General features: G+C 48.7%; 1 protein-coding gene across 1 annotated transcript; it reads left to right on the forward strand.

Moving 5' to 3' along the window:
- Positions 1–1,804: 1,804 nt before the first annotated feature.
- On the forward strand, positions 1,805–21,952 carry CDCP2 (CUB domain containing protein 2). The gene is made up of 6 exons (XM_061120027.1): positions 1,805–1,906; positions 10,596–10,943; positions 13,432–13,767; positions 14,960–15,313; positions 18,262–18,440; positions 21,616–21,952. Exons 1-6 carry the CDS (start codon positions 1,828–1,830, stop codon positions 21,940–21,942), a joined length of 1,623 nt encoding a protein of 540 aa, XP_060976010.1. The 5' UTR covers positions 1,805–1,827; the 3' UTR covers positions 21,943–21,952.
- Positions 21,953–22,992: the final 1,040 nt, after the last annotated feature.

A 22,992-nucleotide genomic window follows, 5' to 3' on the forward strand; every position in this document is an offset into this window, starting at 1 on the left:
CCTCTCTCAGACATGCGTGTGTGTGTGTGTGTGTGTGTGTGCTCAGTCACTTTAGTCCTGTCCAACTCTTTGCGACCCCATGGGGTGTTTACCACCAGGCTCCTCCATCCATGGGATTTCCCACGCAAGAATACTGGAGTGGGTTGCTATTCCTTTCTCCAGGGCATATCTTCCTGACCCAGGGATCAAACCCACATCTCCTGCATCTCCTTCATTATAGGCGGATTCTTTACCACTGAGCCACTGGGGAAACCCTCTTACACATGCAGTAGGTGTTTAATAAAAGCTCCATTCCCCTCAGACTGTCCAGGACATGGCACCTTTATTTTCCTGTCAATTAGGCCCCACACGTAAGCCAATCCCTCAGGCCTGACCATTCCTAATGCTCTTGGCTGAATACCTTCCAGGCAGCCTCCCTCCCATGCTGGCAGCAAAGGGCCCCCTGGGGACCTCCCAACAAAAGGATGGTTCTGAGGCAACACGTGGTCTGGCAGATGGACGTCTGAGCTCCTCAGAGGTCAGCAAAATCCTCCTTGCTCCTGTGCACTGAGCCAGGCACTGACTATCATCTCATCTAATCCTCTCACTGTAGGCACTGTAAGCTCCCCTTCGTGGTCCAGGAGGCCCAGCTTCAGAGGGACCCCACAGCCCAGCAGTGAGGGGTAGAGCCGGGATTCAGACCTCGTCTGTCTAGGCAGAGCCCGGGCTCCTCATTGGGAGGCAGGCATGGGCCGTGTTTACCTCAGATGCCCCGGGCTTGGCACAGGCTCTGCACAGAGAAGGAGCTTAGGGAATGAGCCTGGGGCCTGGCTGAACCAAAGAATCTCCTAGAGTAAATTGAAAGATCCTGCTTCCTGTTGGACATGGAACCCCTGAAGGCATTGCTGCAACCCAGATCCTAGCACAGGGCCTGGCACATGGTGATGTTTGAGCCAGGTTTGTGGATCAATAACAAGGTGACCACTTAATAGTCTTGGCCATGCAATCCATGATTGCATTGTGTGTGCTACGTGCATTCTGTCACTTCACTCATGTCCAACTCTGTGCGACCCTATGAACCGTAGCCCGCCAGGCTTCTCTGTCCATGGGATTCTCCAGGCAGAAATACTGCAGTGGGTTGCCATGCCCTCCTCCAGGGGATCTTCCTGACCCAAGGATCGAACCCCTGCCTCTTGTCTCCTGCATTGTAGGCAGGGTCTTTACCCCAGGTGTCATTAGGAGTTGTCCTATAGTATTTTCCCATTCTGTTATTCCTGCTACATTCTTCTCTCTGCTCTTCCTCTGAACTCATCTATGCATGTCTCAGGGATCCTTGCCCCTCCCACACGGATAGGTGATGGGAAAACCTGTAGCAAGTGCCGATTGTGTTTTTTAGCATGTGTTACCACATTTCATTTCCACAATAGCCCTATAGGCAGGGCTGAGTGGCCCCACCAGATAGAGCAGTCAGATCAAGACCTAGAGGGGTTGGATGACTTTGTTCAAGGTCACCGGGCAAGTTGGAGGCTGACCCAGGATGATCCCAGATCTGCCTAGCCCTCAAACCCCTGCTGTTTCTCCACCACCAAACTCTCTCCCAGCCCTTTCCCCATCCAGTGTGGCCAGTGCAGATCTCAGAAGTGTCAACCTGGTGACACTGGATCCGTCACTTTAGGGTGGAGTGAAGGAAGCGCAGGGCATCAGCTTACTAATTCGAGGGCTCGATGAATTATTCACGCCACCATTAACTTGGAGGGCTTTTCAGCCTCACCTCTCTTTCCCCTGCTTCAGACCCTCAAGTCCTGGCCTGCCCTGAGCTCTGCAGACCTGCGGGGACCTGATGAGGAGATGCTGGTGGAGCTGGGATTCTGTCTGCTGCTGGCAGTGCTGCTGCTGGGCCCAGACCTCAGAGTCCAAGCCATGAAAGGTAAGAGCTGCTGGGGACAGGCAGGACCTGGGAGGGAGGCAGAAGGGTGGAAGGTGGCAGTGGGGTCTCAGGAGGCTTCTATGTGAAAGGCCAGAAAGTGGAAGGCCTTTGTGGGGAGAGTTGGCTGAATTGAGTTGTACAGCTTCTGAGATGGTGAAAGACAGTATTTGTTGAGAGCTTACTATGTGCTGGGTACTTTCTATGCATCATGCATAGATGCATTTAATCTTCACAACAAACTTCAAAGTGCTATCAGTCTCCCATTTTACAGATGAGGAAACTGAGGAAGAGAGCAGTTAAGTAACCTGTCCAAGACTGCATGCTTACCAAGGGTGAGGAGAATGGCTCGGAGAATGATTAAAGATTTGTTGCTGGAAGGGGTCCTTATTTTCCTCCTGAGAGCTTGCTGTACTTTCCTATCACCAGCCAAGTGACATCAAAGTTCTCTATAAAGCCAACCCCCCCTTGCCCAGGTTCAGCTCCAATCTCTATAACATCCAGCCTTGGTTCCCAGCATCCCTTGGGCACCCCATGCTCTGGCAAAAGATCACATCCCCTTCAGGAGATGCTTGACCCTAAGGCTTTCACCCACTGTGCCCTGTGCCTGGAAGGTCCCTTTTCTATTTTTCCACCTGAATACACCCGGCTTATCCATTAAGCTCAGCTCAAACACCAGCTCCTCCAGGAAGACTTCCACATCCCTTCATCAGCTTCAGATGCCCCTCCTTGGAGCTTTTAGAACCCTCTGCTGGCACCCTGGTCCCGGGTCCTCTGTGGGGCTCCAGTCTTCTGTCTGGGAAGCCAGAGCAGTATCACTCACCTATCTTCAAGGAGCTCTTGTGTAGTGGGGCTCAGCCAGCGGCTCTCTGTGCCTTGTCTTCCTGCAGGCTCAAGGGGGTCTCAGGAAGGAAACTTACTTGGTGGCAGAGATGGGCCGGGCACCCAGGCGTATTACTCCATGCCGGGGTGGTCAGAGAAGCTAACTGTTCCCATTTCTAGCCACTGGGACTTCAGTGGCCTTGGGGTGGCCCTGGGGGTCAGGGTGCCTGACAAAGCTTCTACCTGTGCTGGCCCCTGGGGCCTCCTGGGCCACAAGAGTTTTGCTCCAGCCATCTCATGGCCTTTCCCATGCAGTGGGCAGGTCTGGGGGATGGACAATGACAGGCACTGGTCAGGATGTCCCTCTGTCCTCTTGACATAAAGGCATGGATCAGACTCCACTTCTGCCCTGGCCTGCCCTCAGGGCCAGACAGGGTGACCTGTTGTGAACTGGGTGTGCATCTTGTAGCCCTTGCACAGCTTTCTCTTATCTGTGCTCATAGCTACCCAGCAAGGTCATTATCCCCATTTCACAGATGCCTGACTGAGGCTCAGGGAGGCTAAGAGACTGTGAGTCTGAGCCTTTAGTTGTTGCCATTTCCTCCCTCCGAATCTTCCCCAACTCATGAAGCCTTTGTTCTTCCTAGCCAAACATCCCCTTCTCCTGTGTCCCTCCTCTTACAGGGCTGGCTTCAGCAAGACTGGCCTCCCTCCCTCTGGACCCCAGAGTCCCCTCTGTGGCCCCAGCACATTCACACCGCATGGCTTTGTCTCATTTGCCTAACTCCCCCATCTCACCCCTTGGCTGTGAGCACCCAGGGAGGGACCCATTATGAATCAGCCCTGGCATGTACAGTGCGTGTGCTTGACAAATGTGCCTCTCTTACAGGAAATTTGGTGAAGCATCTTCAAGATGCCTTCGGTTGCGAGGGACAGAAGCCCAACCTGGATGAGTTTAAGCAAGAAGAGAAATGCACTGGCTCTGTCACCAGGGAGGCAGGAGTGTAGCTGAGCTGGGCCACTTGGGTTCCAGGCCGTTTCTGCTTGTCACATGGTTATTGCCATCTGCTGACAAGCTTTCTCAACGGGCCCTGAGCATGGTCCCACCCAGGGCTCTAACTCCCGGCCTAGGGACCAGGGAAGAAAAGGTTCTCATCTGGGCATTCTGCAGCAGGATTCTGGTGGCACAGGCCCACCCCCCAGGCCAGTCACTGAGGCAATGGTGGAGGCCTCAGGATTTCCCAGCTAGGCTCATGTGTCCTCCCTGGATCAGGGAAAGATGCAGGAGGGTTACCATATGGAGGCAAGGGAAGGGAGCAGTGTCTAAAATCAGGGGCTTGTTCTTGCAAGAGACAGAGGAATGGGTGCTGCGTGGACCAAAACAGGATGTCAGCTACAGTGGTAACTTCTCTTTCTGGGCCTTAGTTTTCTTATCTGTTAAATGGAGTCAGTAACACCTGCACTGCCTATTTTATGGGGATCTTATGATGATGATACAAGATCATTCGTTCATTCATTCTTTCAGCAAGTATATACTGAGCACCTGCTTTATGCCAGGATGCCTGAGATACAGCCGAGAACAAAGTAGACAAAAATCCCTGCTTTTATGGAGCTTACAGTTTTGTGGAGACAGACTGACAGTGAACTGAACAAGTAAGGAAGTAAACAGTACATTCAGTGGTGGTGGGTGCTATGAAGAAAACATAGCGGAAAAGGGAGAGAAGGGTAGAGGCATGGGGAGAGGATTTCAATGGTAAATAGGGTGGTTGAGGGAAGCTTCACTGACAAGGTGACTAAGAATGTATTGGTCATTTTTTTCCAACTTTTAACTATGAAAATTTTCAAACACCAAGTGGAGAAAACAGTATAATAAATCCTGATGTCTCCATCAACCACCTTCAACAGTTGTCAACATTCTGCCTTTCTTGGTTCTTCTAAAGAAAATGAAAGTGTTAGTCATTCAGCCGTGTCCAACTCTTTGTGACCCCATGGACTGTAGCCCGCCAGACTCCTCTGTCCATGGAATTCTCCAGGCAAGAATATTGGAGAGGGTTGCCACTCCATTCTTCAGGGGATCTTCCCAACCCAAGGATCAAACCCAAGTCTCCTGCATTGCAGGCAGATGCCTTACCATCTGAGCCACCAGGGAAGCCCTCTGGTTCTTCTGTCCTACCCTCATCTTCATTTTGGCAGGGAGAGGGGCAGGGGAGGGGCAGAGAAATTTAAAGACCATCTCAAATATCATACTATTTTACCCATAAATATTTCAGAGTATATTTAACAGATATATATTCAATAGAGAGATATTCCCAATAGTATTATATAACAATTCCTTAATTTTATCTAATACTCAGTTCATGTTCTGTTTTCCCCAATTATTGCAAAAACAAAAGAATCCTATTGCAGTTGGTTTGTTCAAATCAGAATCTGAACAAGGTTCACACATTGCTTTTGGTTGGTATTTGACTCTTGCGTCTTTCTCTCTCTCTCTTTTTAACTGACTTCTCTGACAACCATTTTTCTGTTGTTTCCATGAGTCTGACATTTTAGATTTCACATATAAGTGATACCATACAGTTATTTGTCTTTCTCTGTCTGGCTTGTTTCACTTAGCACAATGCCCTCAATTTCTATGTTGCTGCAAATATCAGGATGAATGCCTTTTTCAAGGCTGAGTAACATCCCATGTCATATGTGTCTCCATTCATCTGTTGGTGGCCATTTAGGTTGTTTCCATATCTTGGCTATTGTGAATGATTCTCCAATGAACATGAGAATGCAGACAACTCTCAGATATACTGTTTTCATTTCCTTTGAAATATACCCAAAGTGGAATTGGTGGATCATATGGAGTTCTATTTTTGTTTTTTAAGAAGCCTCCATATTGTTTGTCATAGAGGATGCACCAGTTTACATTCCCACCAACAGTGCACAAAGATTCCCTTTTTTCCACACATCCTTGCCAACACTTGTTGTTTCTTGTCTTTTATTTAATAACCATCCTAACAGATGGGAGGTGGTATCTCAATGTGGTTTTGACTTGCATTTCCTTGATGATCAGTGATGTTGAGCAACTTTTCATGCACCTGTTGGTCATCTGTATGACTTCTTTGGGAAAATTCCTATGCAGTTTCTCTACTCATTTTAAAGCAGACTTTGTTTTCTTTTTGGTCTTCAGTTGTATGAATTCTTTATATATTTTGGATATTTACCCCTAGTCAGATGTATGATTTGCAAATATTTTCTCTCATTCCATAGGCTGTTTTTTTCCATTTTATTAACAGTTTCCTCTGTTGTATGGCGCTTTTATTTTTATTTTTGTTTTTTTAACTTATTTTAATTGGAAGCTAATTACTTTACAATATTGTGGTGGTTTTTGCCATATATTCACATGAATCAGCCACGGATGTTCATGTGTTCCCCATCCTGACCTTCTCTCCCACCTCCCTCCCCATCCCATCCCTCAGGGTCATCTCAGTGCACCAGCCCTGAGCACTAGTTTTATGCATCAAACCTGGACTGGTGATCTATTTCACATATGATAATATACATGTTTCAATGCTATTCTCTCAAATCATCCCACCCTCACCTTCTACCACAAAGTCCAAAAGTCTGTTCTTTACATCTGTGTCTCTTTTACTGTCTCTCATATAGGGTCATCATTACCATCTTTCTAAATTCCATATATATGCGTTAATACACTGTATTGGTGTTTTTCTTTCTGACTGACTTCACTCTGTATAATGGGCTCCAGTTTCATCCACCTCATTAGAACTGATTCAAATGCATTCTTTTTAATAGCTGAGTAATATTCCATTGTGTGTATGTACCACACCTTTCTTATCGATTCATCTGCCGATGGACATCTAGATTGCTTCCATGTCCTGGCTATTGTAAACAGTTGTGTGGAGCTTTTAGTTCAGTGTAGTCCCACCTGTTTATTTTTGCTTTTGTTGTCAAATCCAAAAAATTATTGCTGAAACCAAAGTCAGGGAACTTACCCTCTATATTTTCTTCTAGTTTAGCCTTTTAAAAAATGTATTAGTGGTGTCTCCCTCTGCCACCTTATTTACTTTGAAGCACCTGGGTCATTAGAATTTCCCACATTCTGGACTGGGCTGAATGTGTCCTCATGGGGTCATTTAGACTGTTTCTCTAGCTTCCACATTCCTCTAAATTGTAGACAGATCCAGAGATTTCATTAGCTTCAGGTTCCTTTTTTTTTCCTCTATAAGAAGATATTATAGGTGTTTCATCAGGTCATCTATTATCCAGTGTTCCACTTTGACATTAAGATTGGCCAGTGGGTTCAGTTAGCCTCATCCATCCACTATAAAGTTTCTTATACATGTAACTTTTCAGGTATTTTTTAAATGATTTTTTAAAATAATTTTTAAAATTTATTTGTTTTTGGCTGTGTTGGGTCTTTGTTGTTGTGTGGGCTTTTCTCTAAGTTGCAGCAAGCAAGGGCTCCTCTCTAGCTGCAGTGAAGGGCCTCTCATTGCGGTGGCTTCTCTCATTGCAGAGCACAGGCTCTACACATGCGGGCTTCATTAGTTGAGGCACATAGGCTCAGTAGTTGCAGTTCCCCAGGTCTGGAGCACAGGCTCAATAGTTGTGGCCCATAGGTTTAGCCACTCTGCAGCATGTGGGATCTTCCTAGACCAGGGATCGAACCAGCATCTCCTGCGTTGGCAGGTGGATTCTTTACCACTGTGCCACCAGAGAAGCCTGGTATTTTTTAATTATAAAAATTTTCAAACATTAGCAAAGTTGAAATAATTTTATAGAGAATATTTATCTACTTAACTAGGTTTTACCTCTCCTCATTTACCTTTTTACTCCATGATTAGAATAGATGATGATGATTTCATTAAGGTTTGCAAACTTATGTTTTCTAAAGTTATTGTTCTTTTTTAAAAAAAATTATTTATTTGGCTATGCTGGCTCTTAGTTGTGGCATGTGGGATCTTTGATCTTTGTTGTAGCATGAGGGATCTTGAGCTGCAGCGTGTGAACCCAGTTGCAGCATGTGGGATCTAGTTACTTGACCAGGGATCAAATCCAGGCCCCCTGCACTGGGAGCATGGAGTCTTTACCCCTGGACACCAAGGAAGTCCCTAAAGTTGTTATTCTTTCTGTAGTCTTCTTTAAATAAGACTTTTTCTTCATCAACTATTTAGTTATCCTGAAATGCATATAGTTTATAACAGGAAAGGCAAATTAAATGCTTAATTCTTTCTCTATGTAGCAAGAAGGAAATGAGTTCATGCCCCAGATATCTCTAAAAAAAATCAATAAGTTCCATTTTAATTTCTTTTAATTTTTTTAGTTCATTATGAATTCATAAATTTTTATATATTTGATGGGTTTCAATGCACTGCAATAAATCTTTTTTGAAGCTCCAATTATACCTTCTTTGGCCAGTGGGAGCCCCTTCTAGTGGGTTTCTGTGGCTTTTGACACAATCCCAGCAGTTTTGATAGCTTCTTTACTTTATAGCTTGACAAGATGTCCCAAGTGTATTTTGTATGTTTTCTACCCCTGACTATTTCTCTAAGGAGTCCTGGTTCATCTTAGTTGGACATAACAATCTTAACCAAATTTAGTTGGACATAATAATCTTAATTTAAGTCGAAGGGGTACAAAATACTACTGGAATATTATTGCCTTTAGGCTTTTTAGTGAACAAAGCTAATAAATTAATATTTTTAGAAATAAAAATAAATCTTAAGTTCATACTGAAGTTCTCAATTCAAATGAAGGATCTCAAGAGTTCTACTTAGTTTTTTTAGTTTTAATTTGTATCTCTCTCCTCTTATATTGCAAGCCTTAGTTTCTATTGACATTGGCACACTTCCTTTATTCCTATTATCAGTTCAATTCAGTCACTCAGTCGTGTCTGACTCTTTGCGACCCCATGGACTGCAGCACGCCAGGCTTCCCTGTTCATCATCGACTCCCGGAGCCTACTCAAACTCATCCATCGTGTCGGTGCCATCCAACCATCTCATCCTCTGTCGTCCCCTTCTCCTGACTTCAATCTTTCCCAGCATCAGGGTCTTTCCCAATGAGTCAGTTCTTCATATCAGGTGGCCAAAGTATTGGAGCTTCAGCTTCAGCATCAGTCCTTCCAATGAATATTCAGGACTGATTTCTTTTAGGATTGACTGGTTGAATCTCCTTGCAGTCCAAGGAGACTTGGACTTGACTGTAGGTCAAGAGACTTCTCCAACACTACAGTTCAAAAGCATCAATTCTTCAGCACTCAGCTTTCTTTATAGTCCAACTCTCACATCCATATGTGACTACTAGAAAAACCATTGCTTTGGCTAGTGTTGGCAAAGTAATGTCTCTGCTTTTTAATATGCTCTCTAGGTTGGTCATAGCTTTTCTTCCAAGGAGCAAGTGTCTTTTAATTTCATGGCTGTAGTCACCATCTGCAGTGATTTGGGAGTCCACAAAAATAAAGTTGCTCACTGTTTCCACTGTTTCTCCATCTATTTGCCATGAAGTGATGGGACCGGATGCCATGATCTTAGTTTTCTTTATGTTGAGTTTTGTTGTTTTTAAATTAATTTATTTATTTTAATTGGAGGCTAATTACTTTACAATATTGTAGTGGTTTTGCCATACACTGACATGAATCAGCCATGGGTGTACATGTGTCCCCCATCCTGAACTTCCCTACTCCTCCCTCCTCATCCCATCCCTCAGGGTCCTCCCAGTGCACCGGCCCTGAGGGCCCTTCCTCCTGTACGGAACCTGGACTGGCGATCTATTTCACATATGGTAATAGACATGTTTCAACGCTCCTCTCTCAAATCATCCCACTCTCACCTTCTCCCACAGAGTCCAAAAGTCTGTTCTTTATATCTGTGTCTCTTTTGCTGTCTCACATATAGGGTTATCGTTACCATTTTTCTAAATTCCATATATATGCATTAATATACTGTATTGGTGTTTTTCTTTCTGACTTACTTCACTCTGTATAATAGGTTCCATATGTTGAGTTTTAAGGCAACTTTTTCACTCTCCTCTTTCACGTTCTATGGCATTGGGGTTACTTAATCTTTTGATATTTTAAAAATTATATTAAAATTATTCATGATTAAAAAGTCAAAATTATAAAATAAGTTGCATTTAAAGATGTCTAACAGTCACACCTGTTTCCTCCCCTCTGCTTACTTCTTCCTGTGATAGAGAACCATTTTTATTAGTTTCCTTCCATTGTTTTCTTTTTCAAAATATAAACAAATACATACATATAAGAATGTACTTTAAACTTTGTAATAGACTGCACATTTTCACTCTGGATGAGGGTGGGTAATATTACTTTTAATTTTTTAATTCCCCAATGCACATCTTTAGTGCCTAGTATATTTTATTTAAAATCACAGGTCCATGGGACTTCCCTGGCAGTCCAGTGGCTAAGACTCCACGCTTCCACTGCAGGGGGTACAGTTTCAATCCCGCTACCTATAAAATTACAGGCCTACCTGACTCTTTCTATCTCCTTCCCCTGCTTTATTTTTCTCCAGAGCACTTATCACTAGTTAATACACTCCATATTTTCCTTATTATGTTTACTGTCTATCTTCCCTATCAGAATTTTTGTCTATTTGTTCCTACTGTAACCCCAGCACCTAGAACAATGCCCCACACTCAAACAATATTTATTGAATGCATAAAAGAATGTTTGGTAGTATTTGAAGAATAAGTAAATGAATGAACAAATGCATGAATAAATGAATTGATTTAGGGCCATGGCCTCTTGCTCTCTCATTCCATCCCAAAGACCCTGCTTTGAGGCTGGGCCATGATCCAAGACCCCAGCACTGACTCTAAGTCATTCTTCCCTCTGCCACAGGTGTCAAATGTGGGGGTGTGCTCTCAGCACCTTCCGGAAACTTCTCCAGCCCCAACTTCCCCAGGCTCTACCCTTACAACACGGAGTGCAGCTGGCTGATCGTGGTGGCCGAGGGTTCCTCCGTGCTGCTCACCTTCCACGCCTTTGACCTGGAGTACCACGACACGTGCGGCTTCGACTTCCTGGAGATCTACAACGGCGCCTCCGGGGACCCGGGCAACCTGCTGGGGAGGTTCTGCGGCAGGGTGCCCCCGCCACCCTTCACCTCCTCCTGGCACGTCATGTCTGTGGTCTTCCACTCAGACAAGCACGTGGCCAGCCGCGGCTTCTCCGCAGGCTACCAGAAAGGCAAGGGGGGCTGGCGGTGGGGAGGGCGGCGGGGGCAGGTGAGACGGGCCGGGTCTTGGCATCTTAGCGTGTAGGCCGCCCTGTTAACCTGGCTGCCCCAGCTCCCGTAGCTCACGGGGCAAAGGCGGCCTCTGTTGGTAGTCTTGGTGGCTATGTGGCAACTCCCCTCCTCTCCCTCCGTTATTCTGGGAGCCCCGGGAGGGTCTCACTGTGCTCAGGAACGAGGCCTCTCGTGGGCGCCTGTCCTTGGCCTTCTTACCCCTGAGTGGCCGTGGGACACCAGAGGGGACACTGTGCTGCCCCTGCTCCTCACCCCTCCGTGGCATCTTATTATGTCATGGGCACATGAGTTCCCCCCACCCCTCACGTCCTCAGCAGTGGAAGGGGCACAGGGTCTGTGGGGAGCTGGTGATTCTCTCCCTCCCAAAGCCTTTCCTGAGCTCACCCCTTACATCATGGTCCCTAACCCCTCCTCCCCCAGCCAGGCTTGGCACCTGCCCTCAGGCTTTTTTAAAATATTGGAAAACATTGCACATGGTACTATAACTTTGATATCTTAATAATCTAAACATCTAGGGATCTAAAATTCCACCACTACCATTAGATATGTCTGCAGTTCTCGTGTTTCAGCATTCTACAAATCTATGCCTCCAAAGCCGGTGGGGACTGAAGTCTATCAGCTTGCGCATGCACGCGCGCGCGCACACACACACACACACACACGCCCCTGCCCACACCCTGGCCCTGATTGCTGTTGGTGGATGCTATGCACCAGGAGCCTCTGTGGCACCCATTGCTTGAGCTGACATGAGGAAGGCCTTTGGTTTTGTCCTTGGAAGAAGGGAGGATGAAGATATCAAAGTTATAGTGCCATGTGCAATGTTTTCCAATATTTTAAAAAAGCAGGAGTACCCTTACATCAGGTGGAGCCTTATGTTAATCCCTGATATGTAAAAGAGGTAAAGGCAGCATTTTGTTGTAAGCATTTAGTTTATAAAAGTTCTTATTTTTAACATGTATTTAAGCCAATCATTGAAAACATCAGTAAATATTGATGGTCTCTAATTAGTTATATCTTTACAATTGAGATATGTGACCGTGGATTCTGTCTTTCACTGAGTTTAAAAAAAGCTTGAATACAGTGTAAGAATGATATTTACACCAGATGTCTGCAGATTGATGTCCCGGGGCCACCGTGACGGCCTGGAACACAGTTTGAAAGTCCCTGCTAAGTTTGAAAGCCCCTGCTAACACAGTTTGAAAGTTAAGGGTATTGAGGTTGGAAGGGATCTCACAGACTGTCAAAACCTGTCCTTTCTTTTCACCAACAATGCATCTGAGACCAGAGAGGGAATGTGCCTTCCCATGATCACACGTCTGGGAAGGGCAAACTCTGGGACAAGAAGTCGAGTCCTCAGCTGCCCAGCACAGTGCTCCATTCATACAGCCTTTGCCAGGGGATGAGATTCTGCAGCCCCAGGAAACACAACCTAGGGTGCCCCTTCCTTCTGGTGGCCTCCAGTCGGTCACAGTATGCATCATCACCAGGCTCCAAAGGACTTTCACCAGAAATTTCTCAAACTGCATGAGTCTGAGGCTGGTGGGTCAGACTGAACAAGTCTTATGAGTTCTAATATTCCCATGGGGCTCAGAGAGGCTGAATTACTTGTCCAGGGTCACACAGCAGTAGAAGGCAGAGCTGAGAACACAGTTGTCTTCAGACTTCAAGTCTGTCTCTACTTCTTCAGATCCTCCCTCTAAGCCTCAGTTTCCTCCTCTGTTAGGGAGGTTTGATAATATTCCTGGTCTGAGGTGTCTCAGCCGCTGTGCACCACTGTCCTTGGTGGGAGGGACAGTGAGACTCACAATGCCAACTGTACAGACTCAGTAATTAGTCACATCACACCCTCCCTGATACCAGTGGGGGGACCTGCTGTCAAGGCCCTGCTCTGTCCCTTGGGCATTGTCAATGGCACCTGCTGGTCTCCACATCTCTTTGTCTGAGAGCTTTTACCAAAGCTGTGGCAGACTACCTCTACCATCAGCAGCCCTCGGCCTGGATTCTGAGGGGCTGGTGGGTGAATGCCCCCACTCTCCCACCCGCTCTCCCTCAGTGCCCACCTGTGGACCCCTGTCTCTCCCAGATACACTCTTTGGGCTCGGGTCGTTATCTTGGGCTCTGTCTGGGTGAATGTAAACTCACACAGGCAAGTTACTTAACTTCTCTCTGCCTCCAGTTTTCGAACTGTAAAATGGGGAAAACCACCCTGCTTTCCTCATGGGGTTTTTTTGCTGTTATCATCGTTTAGTCATTGTCATGTCCGACCCTTAGGGTGATGGTCTAAAAAGATGGCTTGTGCCTGCCACTTAACAAGTGCTCGGTGGGTGGTGACAAGGGTCTGGGTGGACACTTGTGGGAATGGCATTTCCCAAGGGAGGAGATGGGGGTGCCAGGGGAGGGTGCCAGTTCAAGTGGGCTCCCTTGCAGATGTGTGTGGTGGTGTCCTGACTGGCCTGTCAGGGGTCCTCGTCAGCCCCGAGTACCCCAACAACTACCCCAACAACGTGGAGTGCCACTGGGTGATCCGGGCCGCTGGCCCCGCCACCGTCAAGCTGGTGTTTGCGGACTTCCAGGTGGAAGGCAGTGAGCAGTGCATGTACGACTACGTGGCTGTTCTTGGGGGGCCCGGCCCCGCCCGGGGGCACCACTACTGCGGCAGTGCCAGGCCCCCCACACTTGTGTCGCTGGGCCACGAGCTGCAGGTGGTCTTCAAGTCTGACTTCAACATCGGAGGCCGGGGTTTCAAGGCCTACTACTTCTCAGGTGGGAGGGCTGCAGCGAAACCCAGGGGGGCTCTGTGCATGCTGCGGGGCACGGGAGGAGTTGTACTTTTCTGCCTCTGGGTTTGGCACTTCCTGCTCTTTCTCTGCCTGAAATGTTCTAGCACACTCTTTCCTGCCTGGCCGATGCCAAGGCACAAGCATGTCACCTCCTCTGTGAAGACTTCCTGATACCCTCTGAATTATTCTCTTCCTTCAGTTCCTTAGAGAAGTGATTTCATAGCAATGATCTAACGCTTATCACTTCTGTATGAGGTTTGCATGTTGATCTCCTCTGCCTGACTGCGAGTTCCTATGGATTTATCTCTATACCTGCTACATAGAAGACATTCAATTGTACAAATGAATGGATGAACCCTTGGGAATTAAACTCTAGTGGAGGAGATGGAGAAGAAAACAGTGAATACTCACTGTGATCTGTGATATCTAATAGTAAGAATGATGGGTGGCTTCCTGGAGGAGGAGAGAATTGAGCAGTGCTTTGAAGGAGTTAAACAGTGGCAGCAGGAAGGGAAGGGTGTTCAAGCAGTGCATGGTTAGTTGCTTCAGTTGTGTCCAACTCTTTGCAAACCTAGGGACTGTAGCCTGCTAGGCTCCTCTGTCCGTGGGATTCTCCAGACAAGAATACTGGAGTGGGTTGCTGTGCCTTCCTCCAGGGGATCTTCCCCACTCAGGGATCAAACTCATGTCTCTTACATCTCCTGCATTGGCTTTTTGGGTTCTTTATCACTGAGCCACCAAGAAAGCCCAGGCAGAGGGATCAGCATATGGCATGGAGGACAGAGAGGGTTTGTGTGCCCATAGTACTAGGAGATGTTTGGTGAGGCTGGAGGGTGGGGCTCAATAAAAAGGGACAAGGTCGTGAACCACCTTGCCTGTCAAGTCCAAGTTTGGACTCAACTCTGAGGACAGGTATTAGACATTTTTATTGAATTCCTAGCAGAGTCAACACTCATGCAATGGATTGCCCATTGGAATGAAAGTCCCAGTTTTCAGCTAGTTACAGTTTAAAGCAGTCTTTGGGATTAATTGTCTGGTTTTCTGCATGGTGCCCACAACCTGCCAGGGTGGTTTTAGGATCTGTATGGTGCCTGCTGCCCAAGCTGCAGTTGCAGATGATGACAGTCTCCACCCTTCTCACCGTTGCTCCTTTGGACCTGCTCTCCCCAATCCAGGAGAATGCCAGGAGGTGTACACGGCGGTGCGGGGCAACTTCTCCAGCCCGCAGTACCCTAGCTCCTACCCCAACAATATCCGGTGCCACTGGACCATCCGCCTGCCTCCTGGCTACCGGGTCAAGGTGTTCTTCCTGGACCTGGAACTGGAGGAGCCCAACAGCCTGACTAGGACCTGCGACTTTGACCATCTAGCAGCCTTTGATGGGGCCAGTGAGGAGGCGCCTCTGCTGGGGAATTGGTGTGGCCACCACCTGCCACCCCCGGTCACCTCAAGCCACAACCAGCTCCTGATTGTGCTGCACACGGACCGTAGCACCACCCGCAGGGGCTTCTCTGTGGCCTACATTGGAGGTCAGCTGGGGTAGAGGGTGCGGGTGTGCTGGTGGGGGAAGGTGAGGCTGGGGCCCCAGGACTTTGCAGTCTCCTTCCTCCATCCCTCTTTCCTCTATTGCACCAATTTCTCTGGTGGCTACACCACTGCCGACTCCTGCCCTGGGACCTCTGAGGCTGTACCAATGTGACTCCTGCTTATTTTCACTATTACAGTGCCCTATTTTTCTAGCTTCCAAATCTACAATTCTCAGTTCCTCCCTATCTGTCTCTTTCCTCCATGGGCCCCTGGCTTCTCTTGTGTTATGGTTGATTCTCTGTATCCAGGGGCGATACACAAAATATGGTAATACTATTTATGTTCATAATGCTGAACAACCTTGCTTGTACAGTCATAAGTCCTGGTTGACAGTGGGTTGAAAAACTACTGATCTTTCAAGACCTTTGATTTCCTTTCATAGCAAGAAGTCTAGAGTTAGTCAGCTGCTGTGTTGGTTCAGGGACTCAACGATATCCCAGTTTGGCACGTCTGAGATTCTCTCAGCCTCCTGACCACAATATGGCTGCCACACTCCAGGCATCATGTCCGTGCTCAAGTCTGGAAGAGGGTAGGGGAAGTGCCAGCTACAAATGTCCTTTTGTTAGGAAAGTAAAAGCATTTTTGGAAGCACTCAAATTTCTTCTTCTTGATCTTATTATTTTAAGCTTGATCATATGGCTGTGCCTAGCTGCAGAGTTGGCTAGGGAACTTGGCACTCAGCTTTTCCATCCTCCATAGTGCCAGTTAGATCTGCCAGCTGACAGCATCCATCATCCATCCCCTCCTCTCACCACCCGTCCCTGGGCCATGGGCCCAGAAAAGCCTGTTCTCTGGACCCACTTTGCCCTCTACCTGACCAGGCTAGAGCCTCTTGTTGTGCAGGTGTAGAAAGGGAGATGCAGAGAGGAAAGGACTTCGCCGATGTCACACAAGCAACGGTGGCACAGGCAAGGCTAGAACTCACACTCCTGCTTTTTGTGTGGCTGAGCAAGGCCTGGCGGGGAGGCTCATGGCTGAGCTCAGACAGACTAGGACCACATTCAAATGCTGCTGGGCCTCCCTTTGGCTCAAACAGTAAAGAATCCACCTGTAATGCAGGAGACCTGGGTTCAATTCCTGGGTTGGGAAGATCCTCTGGAAAAGGGAATGGCAACCCATTCCAGTATTCTTGCCTGGAGAATTCCATGGATAGAGGAGCCTGGTGGGCTACAGTCTATGGAGTCGCAAAGAGTTGGACACGACTGAGTGACTAATGCACACACACACACACTGATCATTCAGTGGGGCTGACCTGTAGGGGAAGGAACCAGGAGAGCTGCAGCAAGCTAGCAGCGGCGAAGTGACCTGAGCAGACCCTCCCTCTATCCACTTTAGTCACCTCCACCCAGAAACCTGCAGGAAGACTCTTCCTCCATTAGAGTGACCCCCTTCGTGGATGGCACTTGGAGATCCAGGTGCCATGAGTTCTGCCACAGCTGGCTGACAGGTCTCAGTAAAATGAAGATACCAGCTGAAGGAGCTGCAAAGTCCCCTTTGTTCTGATGGGCCTATTTCCAGGCCTGGGTTCTCTCCCATCCGTGTGTGATCTTGGACAAGCCCCTTTTCCTTTTGGTCCCTCCAGAGACAGAGGGTGGGCCTCTCCTCTCCTGGCTCCTGTTTCAGATGCAAGGGCCCCACTCCCGCCCGCCCCCTCTCTCCCTGATGCCCTTGGGAGCCTGGGGTCAGACAGGGCATTCGTGCTGGGCCAGGATCCAGATGTGGCCCAGGCTGCAGGCGGCCTCCCGGCTGGAGGACAGCCTCAGCATCAATCAGAGGTGACACACAGTTCAGCGCCACCAAGATCATCGTGGGAGACGGCAGGCCCATAAATCCCCGACTGCCCAGACACCAGAGGCTGAAATATGTCTGAGGCGTTTCCCGGAGAGGGGTTGAGAGTTCCTGGCCTCTGCCTGCCAGCTCCTTCCTTTTCCTCCCTCCAGCTCCCCACCCCCACGTCCTTCCTCCTAACCTCACTGCTGCCCCAGCAAGCACCGCCCCCTACACACCCGCATGCACACATGCACGCACACCCAGGCTCGCACAGACCCAGACACTTAGAGTCACACCGTCCTGGCTGGGAGGGGGTGCGGGGGCTACCACACAGGGTGGAGAGACCAGGAACTGTGGACTCTTTATAGACTCGATGGTTAAAATGCCAGCTGACACTGCAGACAGTGTCACCTCTCAGAGCTTGGGGCTCTAAAACTGTAAAATGGGCTTAGACGTGTCCACCTCACAGGGTCCTTATGAGGAGGGAGAATGAAGCTTTCTTCACTACCCTTTTCAAACTGCAACCTCCACCTCCCACCAACTCCACCCATGCATACATGCTGCTCTCCTCATCTCCATCTTTTTCTTTCCTTGATTTTCCTTCGACTACTCTGACACTTAGGTGTATTTTACATATTTATTGCTCCGTCATACAACTAGAATGTAAACTCCAAGAAGGTAGGCATGTGAGGCTGGTTTTTTTCTTTTCATTTCTATATCTGGCATTCAGGATAGTGCCTGGACATCGTAGGCTGTAAATACTTGTTAAATGATTGAATGAATTGCCTGGCATATGGCAAACATGATCAGCAAATAGTAGATTCTTTCCATTATGATTAACAAAATTCATTCATTCAATTGTATATTCACCTTTCAAGCTCTCTGTGCTGGGTTTAGAGGATGCTGAGAAGTAGGAATGGTACCTGCCCTGGAGCTCATAGCCTGATGGAGTTAAATGGACAAACACATGTAAAATGTCCTTGTAGGACTGCATAAGAGCCATTCACTCTCTGGGTCTCAGTTTTCCACCCACCGCCCTTTGGGCACAGGCTTGAAGAGGGTGGGAGGTCAGACTGCCTGCCTGCGTGGCCTCCAGCTCCCCTCTCCCATCCATCCCCAGTGGTGCCCATGAACGTGAGCTGCTCCCGCACCGACTTCCAGATCCTGATCTCCGCACAGGCGCTGGCCCCACTAGAACGGACCAAAGTCTACCTGGGAAGCCGAAGCTGTGCCGCCCAAGAGATGGGCAGCAACTTCCGGATCCAGGCCCGCTTTGACACCTGCGGCACTGAGTCTCAGGTAGGGGGGGTGAGGGCTGACACGAGGCTGGGGCCATGATCCCTGGGGAGAGGCACCTGCCAGACTTGAGAGTTCAGCTCCTCTTCCTGGCTCTGGTCATCACACCTGCTGGATATAGAACTCAGCCTCTCCTTTTCCTCAACAAACTTGTTCAATGTAGACACAACACGGAGCTCAAGTAGGATAGAGAAGGGCGATCTGGCTGCACAACCTGCTGACGACCAACAGCCCCTACTGGAGGCCCCTCTGTCAAGGTCCTGACTCTTTCTGGAGGCTTTCCTGCTGTCCCCTGTCCTCCCTGGAGCCCCCCAGGGCCATGCAGTCCCCACCTCTAACATACAGAGCTGTTTGAGCGCTACTGCCCCCTGCCTGCCCACTCCTTCCCCACCTTGTGATCCAAATCCTTTTTTTGGTTCCACAAAACAAAAGAGCCCTTCAAGAGACAGGATCCACCTCCCTCCAAAGGCAGTGAGGTGTGCAAATGAAGATTTTCTACTATCCTTGTATTTTGGAAGCCTGAAACCCAGGTTTGGGGCCTTCAGCATCACTGGGTGGTGGCCCAAGCACCCTGGGTGTTTGTATTCTTAGGGGCAGGTTGGAATGGGGAAAGGCCTTGGTATCTGAGGATTCATGATTTGGCAGAATCAAGAGATTTCCAGCAAACCGTTTTTCCCCCATACCCAGCATTAACCAAATGTGTACCTCTGGCTCTTCCAGTTCACCCTCTGCTTCCCCAGCCTCCTGGAAGCCACCATCCTTTTGAGCTGGGTAGAGGAGAAGTGGGAGTCAGTCTTGGCTGCCAAGATAATCTGCCCTCACCTCTAGTCTATTCCCTAAATCCCTGAGTGGTTTTCTTTGGGGGCAGAACCACATTCCATAGAATCATAAGATGATAGGGACAGAGAGCCCCAGAAGCAGGGAATCGTGACATCCAGAACAAAGAACGCCTAGACACTCAGAGTCTCAGAGTTGCAGAACCTCCACTAGAACTTAGAGCCTCATAATCATAGAAACTTGGCATCAATATCATGGAAACATAAAAACCGGGAACCTTAAACTCATGGGTTCTTAGTGTAACACATGTAAGTTGTAAACCCATGAGGACCAGTCTCTGCATTGAGTTGCTTTCAAAGATGCACAGTTCAAGTGGCCAAAAGCAGGACCACCTTTCTGTGCATGCGTGCTTTGTTGCTTAGTCATGTCTGACTCTTTGCGACCCCATGGACTGTAGGCTGCCAGGCTCCTCTGTCCATGGGATTTCCCAGGCAAGAATACTAGATCTCCTTCTCCGGGGGATCTTCCCAACCCAGGGATTGAACTTGTATCTCTTGTGTCTCCTGCATTGGCAGGAGGATTCTTTACTCCTGTGCCACTTGGGAAGCCCCCAACTTTTCTGTACTTTTCTTAAAAACCACAGAGACTTGATTTCATAACCATAATACCTCGTATGTGTGGACTCTCTTTCTTCCTCAAGTCTCATCAAAAACCCCTGAAACTTTCCCACACACCTGTTTTAAGTGATTCTTCCTCCATTCTTCATTATGTAGATTCACTTTGGCCCTTTCACTGGGCCCACTTTCACTCCCAGGTTCTCTCTCTCCCCCCTCCCCCCAATTCTTTGTCACAAAATTTTAGGACACGGGTCCTCCTCAGAGAGTGTGGTGGCAAGACAGGCTGAGGGCACGAGGCAGAAGACTCCTCTGGGGACACAGTCTCAGAGCCTTTTGGAAGCCCAGAGTTGGGAGAGACCTACAAGGTTACCCTGTCCACCGAAATCCAGATCTGTAGCTCCCCTTCAGTCTCTTGCTGGAAGGGCTGCCCAGCATCCAGTGATGGAAGCTTCCTCCTGCTCGCTGGCACTTTCTAGGCAGCTTTGATTTTTAGAAAAGCCTCAGCTCATTAGTAGGACTTCCCAGGGGATGTCAGAGGTAAAGAACCCGCCTGCCAATGCAGGGGACTTAAGAAACGTGGGTTCAATCCCTGGGTCGGGAAGATCCTCTGGAGGAGGGTATGGCAACCCACTCCAGTATTCTTGCCTGGAGAATTCGATGGACAGAGGAGCCTGGCAGGCTACAGTCCCCGGGGTTGCAAAGAGTGGGACACTACTGAGGTGATTTAGCACACACGCACGGCTCAACAGTAACCCAACCAGACAGGGCAGTTGGCGGGGCCTGAGGAGTGTAATGGCTGCCCTAGATCTGGGGAGAGTATCCCGGCATAACTGCAGCCCCCAGTCAAGACCACAACAGACTGTCTGTCAAAACGTTGTCCCTCACTCCCCAGCCCCAAAGCCCCACCGTCTCAGGGCATCTGGACTCCTGTCTCCCTCATCCTTGCGGGTGGGGAGGGCAGCAGTGTGACAGGCTCCCCACATCTCACTCCTCAATGGCTCTTCCCAACCTCTGGGTGATGAAGATGGACTGACCTGGACTCAACCACAGGGGCACAGAAACTGCAGACACAACTGGGCCAAAAGATTCCAGAAGGAAAGTCACATCACACCAGGGAGACAGCATCTCACAGGGAGACAGGAGACTGGCTTCTGGACCTAGCTCTGGGCAAATTATGGCCTTTGCTGGGCCTCAGTGGCCACATCAGTGAATTGCCAAGGAAGGGAGATTAAACTAGATGCCCTGAAAGTCCACTTTGGTTCTGCATTCTTTGGTTTGAATGAGGCGTGGTGGTTAACAAGACAGTTAAGAATCGGGCAGCTCTGAGGAGAATATGTTCCCTGTCACTTGTGTGCTATGTGGCCTCAGACAAGGGATCTAACCCCTGGGCCTCACTTTTCTCATCTGGCAAATGGGGATATTAATGGTACCAATTAGAGACGGTTGTCATGAGAATTAAGTGAGATAATGCACTTAAATGCAGAGCCCAGAACATGGCAAATGTCCCTGTTGTCACAGTTGCTATCTTTCATAGATTCCACCTCCCTGAAGCCAGAGCAAGTACTGACCCATCAAATCTGATACTGTCCTTCCAGACATCCTGGTAGTACCCCTTTTACAGGTGGGGGAAGAGGCTCTGAGTGGGAAGGAGTCAGTGGCCAAGCTGGGACTGGAACCCTCACTCGGGGGTTCTGCCCCCTTGGCACTGAGTCCTCACATAGCTAGGGCAGCAGGGTCAGCCCTGGCCCCCTTAGGGGTGAGCAAGTGCCCCTTGATCCCCACAGAGAAGAAATAACACCTCAGTGATTGTCAGCGTGCTGTACATCGACTTCTCAGCTGGTGGGCAGGAGGACATCCACGAGTACGAGGTCCGCTGCGAGCCACGCCGCAAGGAGGCCTCTGTGCATCTGCTGTCCGGCTCCCACTGGCTTGGGCCCTATGCTGCCACGGCCGAGCACCTTCAGGAGGCACCGCCCAGGGACGAGGCAGAGGCCCTGGAGGGCCCCGTGGCCATGGTGGCCCAGGACACCAGTGACATCGTCTTCCTGGGCCTTTGCATCCTGGCGGGAGTCCTCATGGTGATTGCCATCGTGGTCCTGATGCTGCTGTAGGTGGGGAGGGTAGGAGCCTGGCATCTGACATCCCTGGGACCCCACCGTAGGAGTGAGAGCAGGTCTCGTTGACTTGTTAGTGACCATGGGCAAGTCACTGCCTTCTCTCTGAGCCTCAGGTTCCTGGGGCCCTTGACTCTGCCCTACTTATCTCGGTACAGGGCTAGCATGAGGCTCAGAGAAGAGCATAAATGTACAAGAGCTATGTAAACTATAGCATGCCATGCACATATGTGCAATTGTTTTTGTTGTTATTAATGTTAAAGATTTTCTGCTATAGAAAAGAACCCTCCTGTGTGTGTTATTTGTCAATGTATGCAGTTGTGGTCACTGGTGACAGAATTGATAAAACTGACATGCAACTTGTACGAGAACTTCACCATCTCAGGATACAAATAAGTCACCTCCTAATTTTCCAACTAATTGCTCATCCTAAGCCTTCATTAGTGGGAAGTTCAGTATCCATCCAGGGGCCTCTACTCTCCTGAACTGACCCAGGAACCCTGAGGACTTTGTCTAAAGCAGGCCAGTCCTGCCTCCAAACTCCAGGAACAGAGAGAAGTATTGAAGACGGACTGTGTGCATCCTGACAGACTCCAGTCCACCCAGGTGGACAGAGCCCCACCTGTGGACACCCACACTGTACTCAGTAATGAGGCTGGAGACTGAGGACTGGTAGCTCTTTCATGGTGGTGTTTTTCCTTAAATATTTAGTGATCTTTTGGGCTTACCAGGTGGCACTAGTGGTAAAGAACCTGCCTGCCAATGCAGATTGAGGGGTGGGGTTCAATCCCTGGGCTGGGAAGACCCCCTGGAGGAGGGCATGGCAACCCACTCCAGTATTCTCACCTGGAGAATCCCATGGACAGAAGATCCTGATGGGCTACAGTCCATAGTGTCACACGGAGTCAGACATGACTGAAGCGACTTAGCAGACACGCATGCATAGTGATCCTTGCCTGAAATGCTGATTGAAATCCCGTGTGTCTCTGTCCTCACCCTTAATGTCAAATTTAGCTCACCAGTCCATCCTTTTCCTCCAGATGAGTT

This window comes from Dama dama, chromosome 20 (assembly GCF_033118175.1).
Source record: "Dama dama isolate Ldn47 chromosome 20, ASM3311817v1, whole genome shotgun sequence".
NCBI lineage: Eukaryota > Metazoa > Chordata > Mammalia > Artiodactyla > Cervidae > Dama > Dama dama.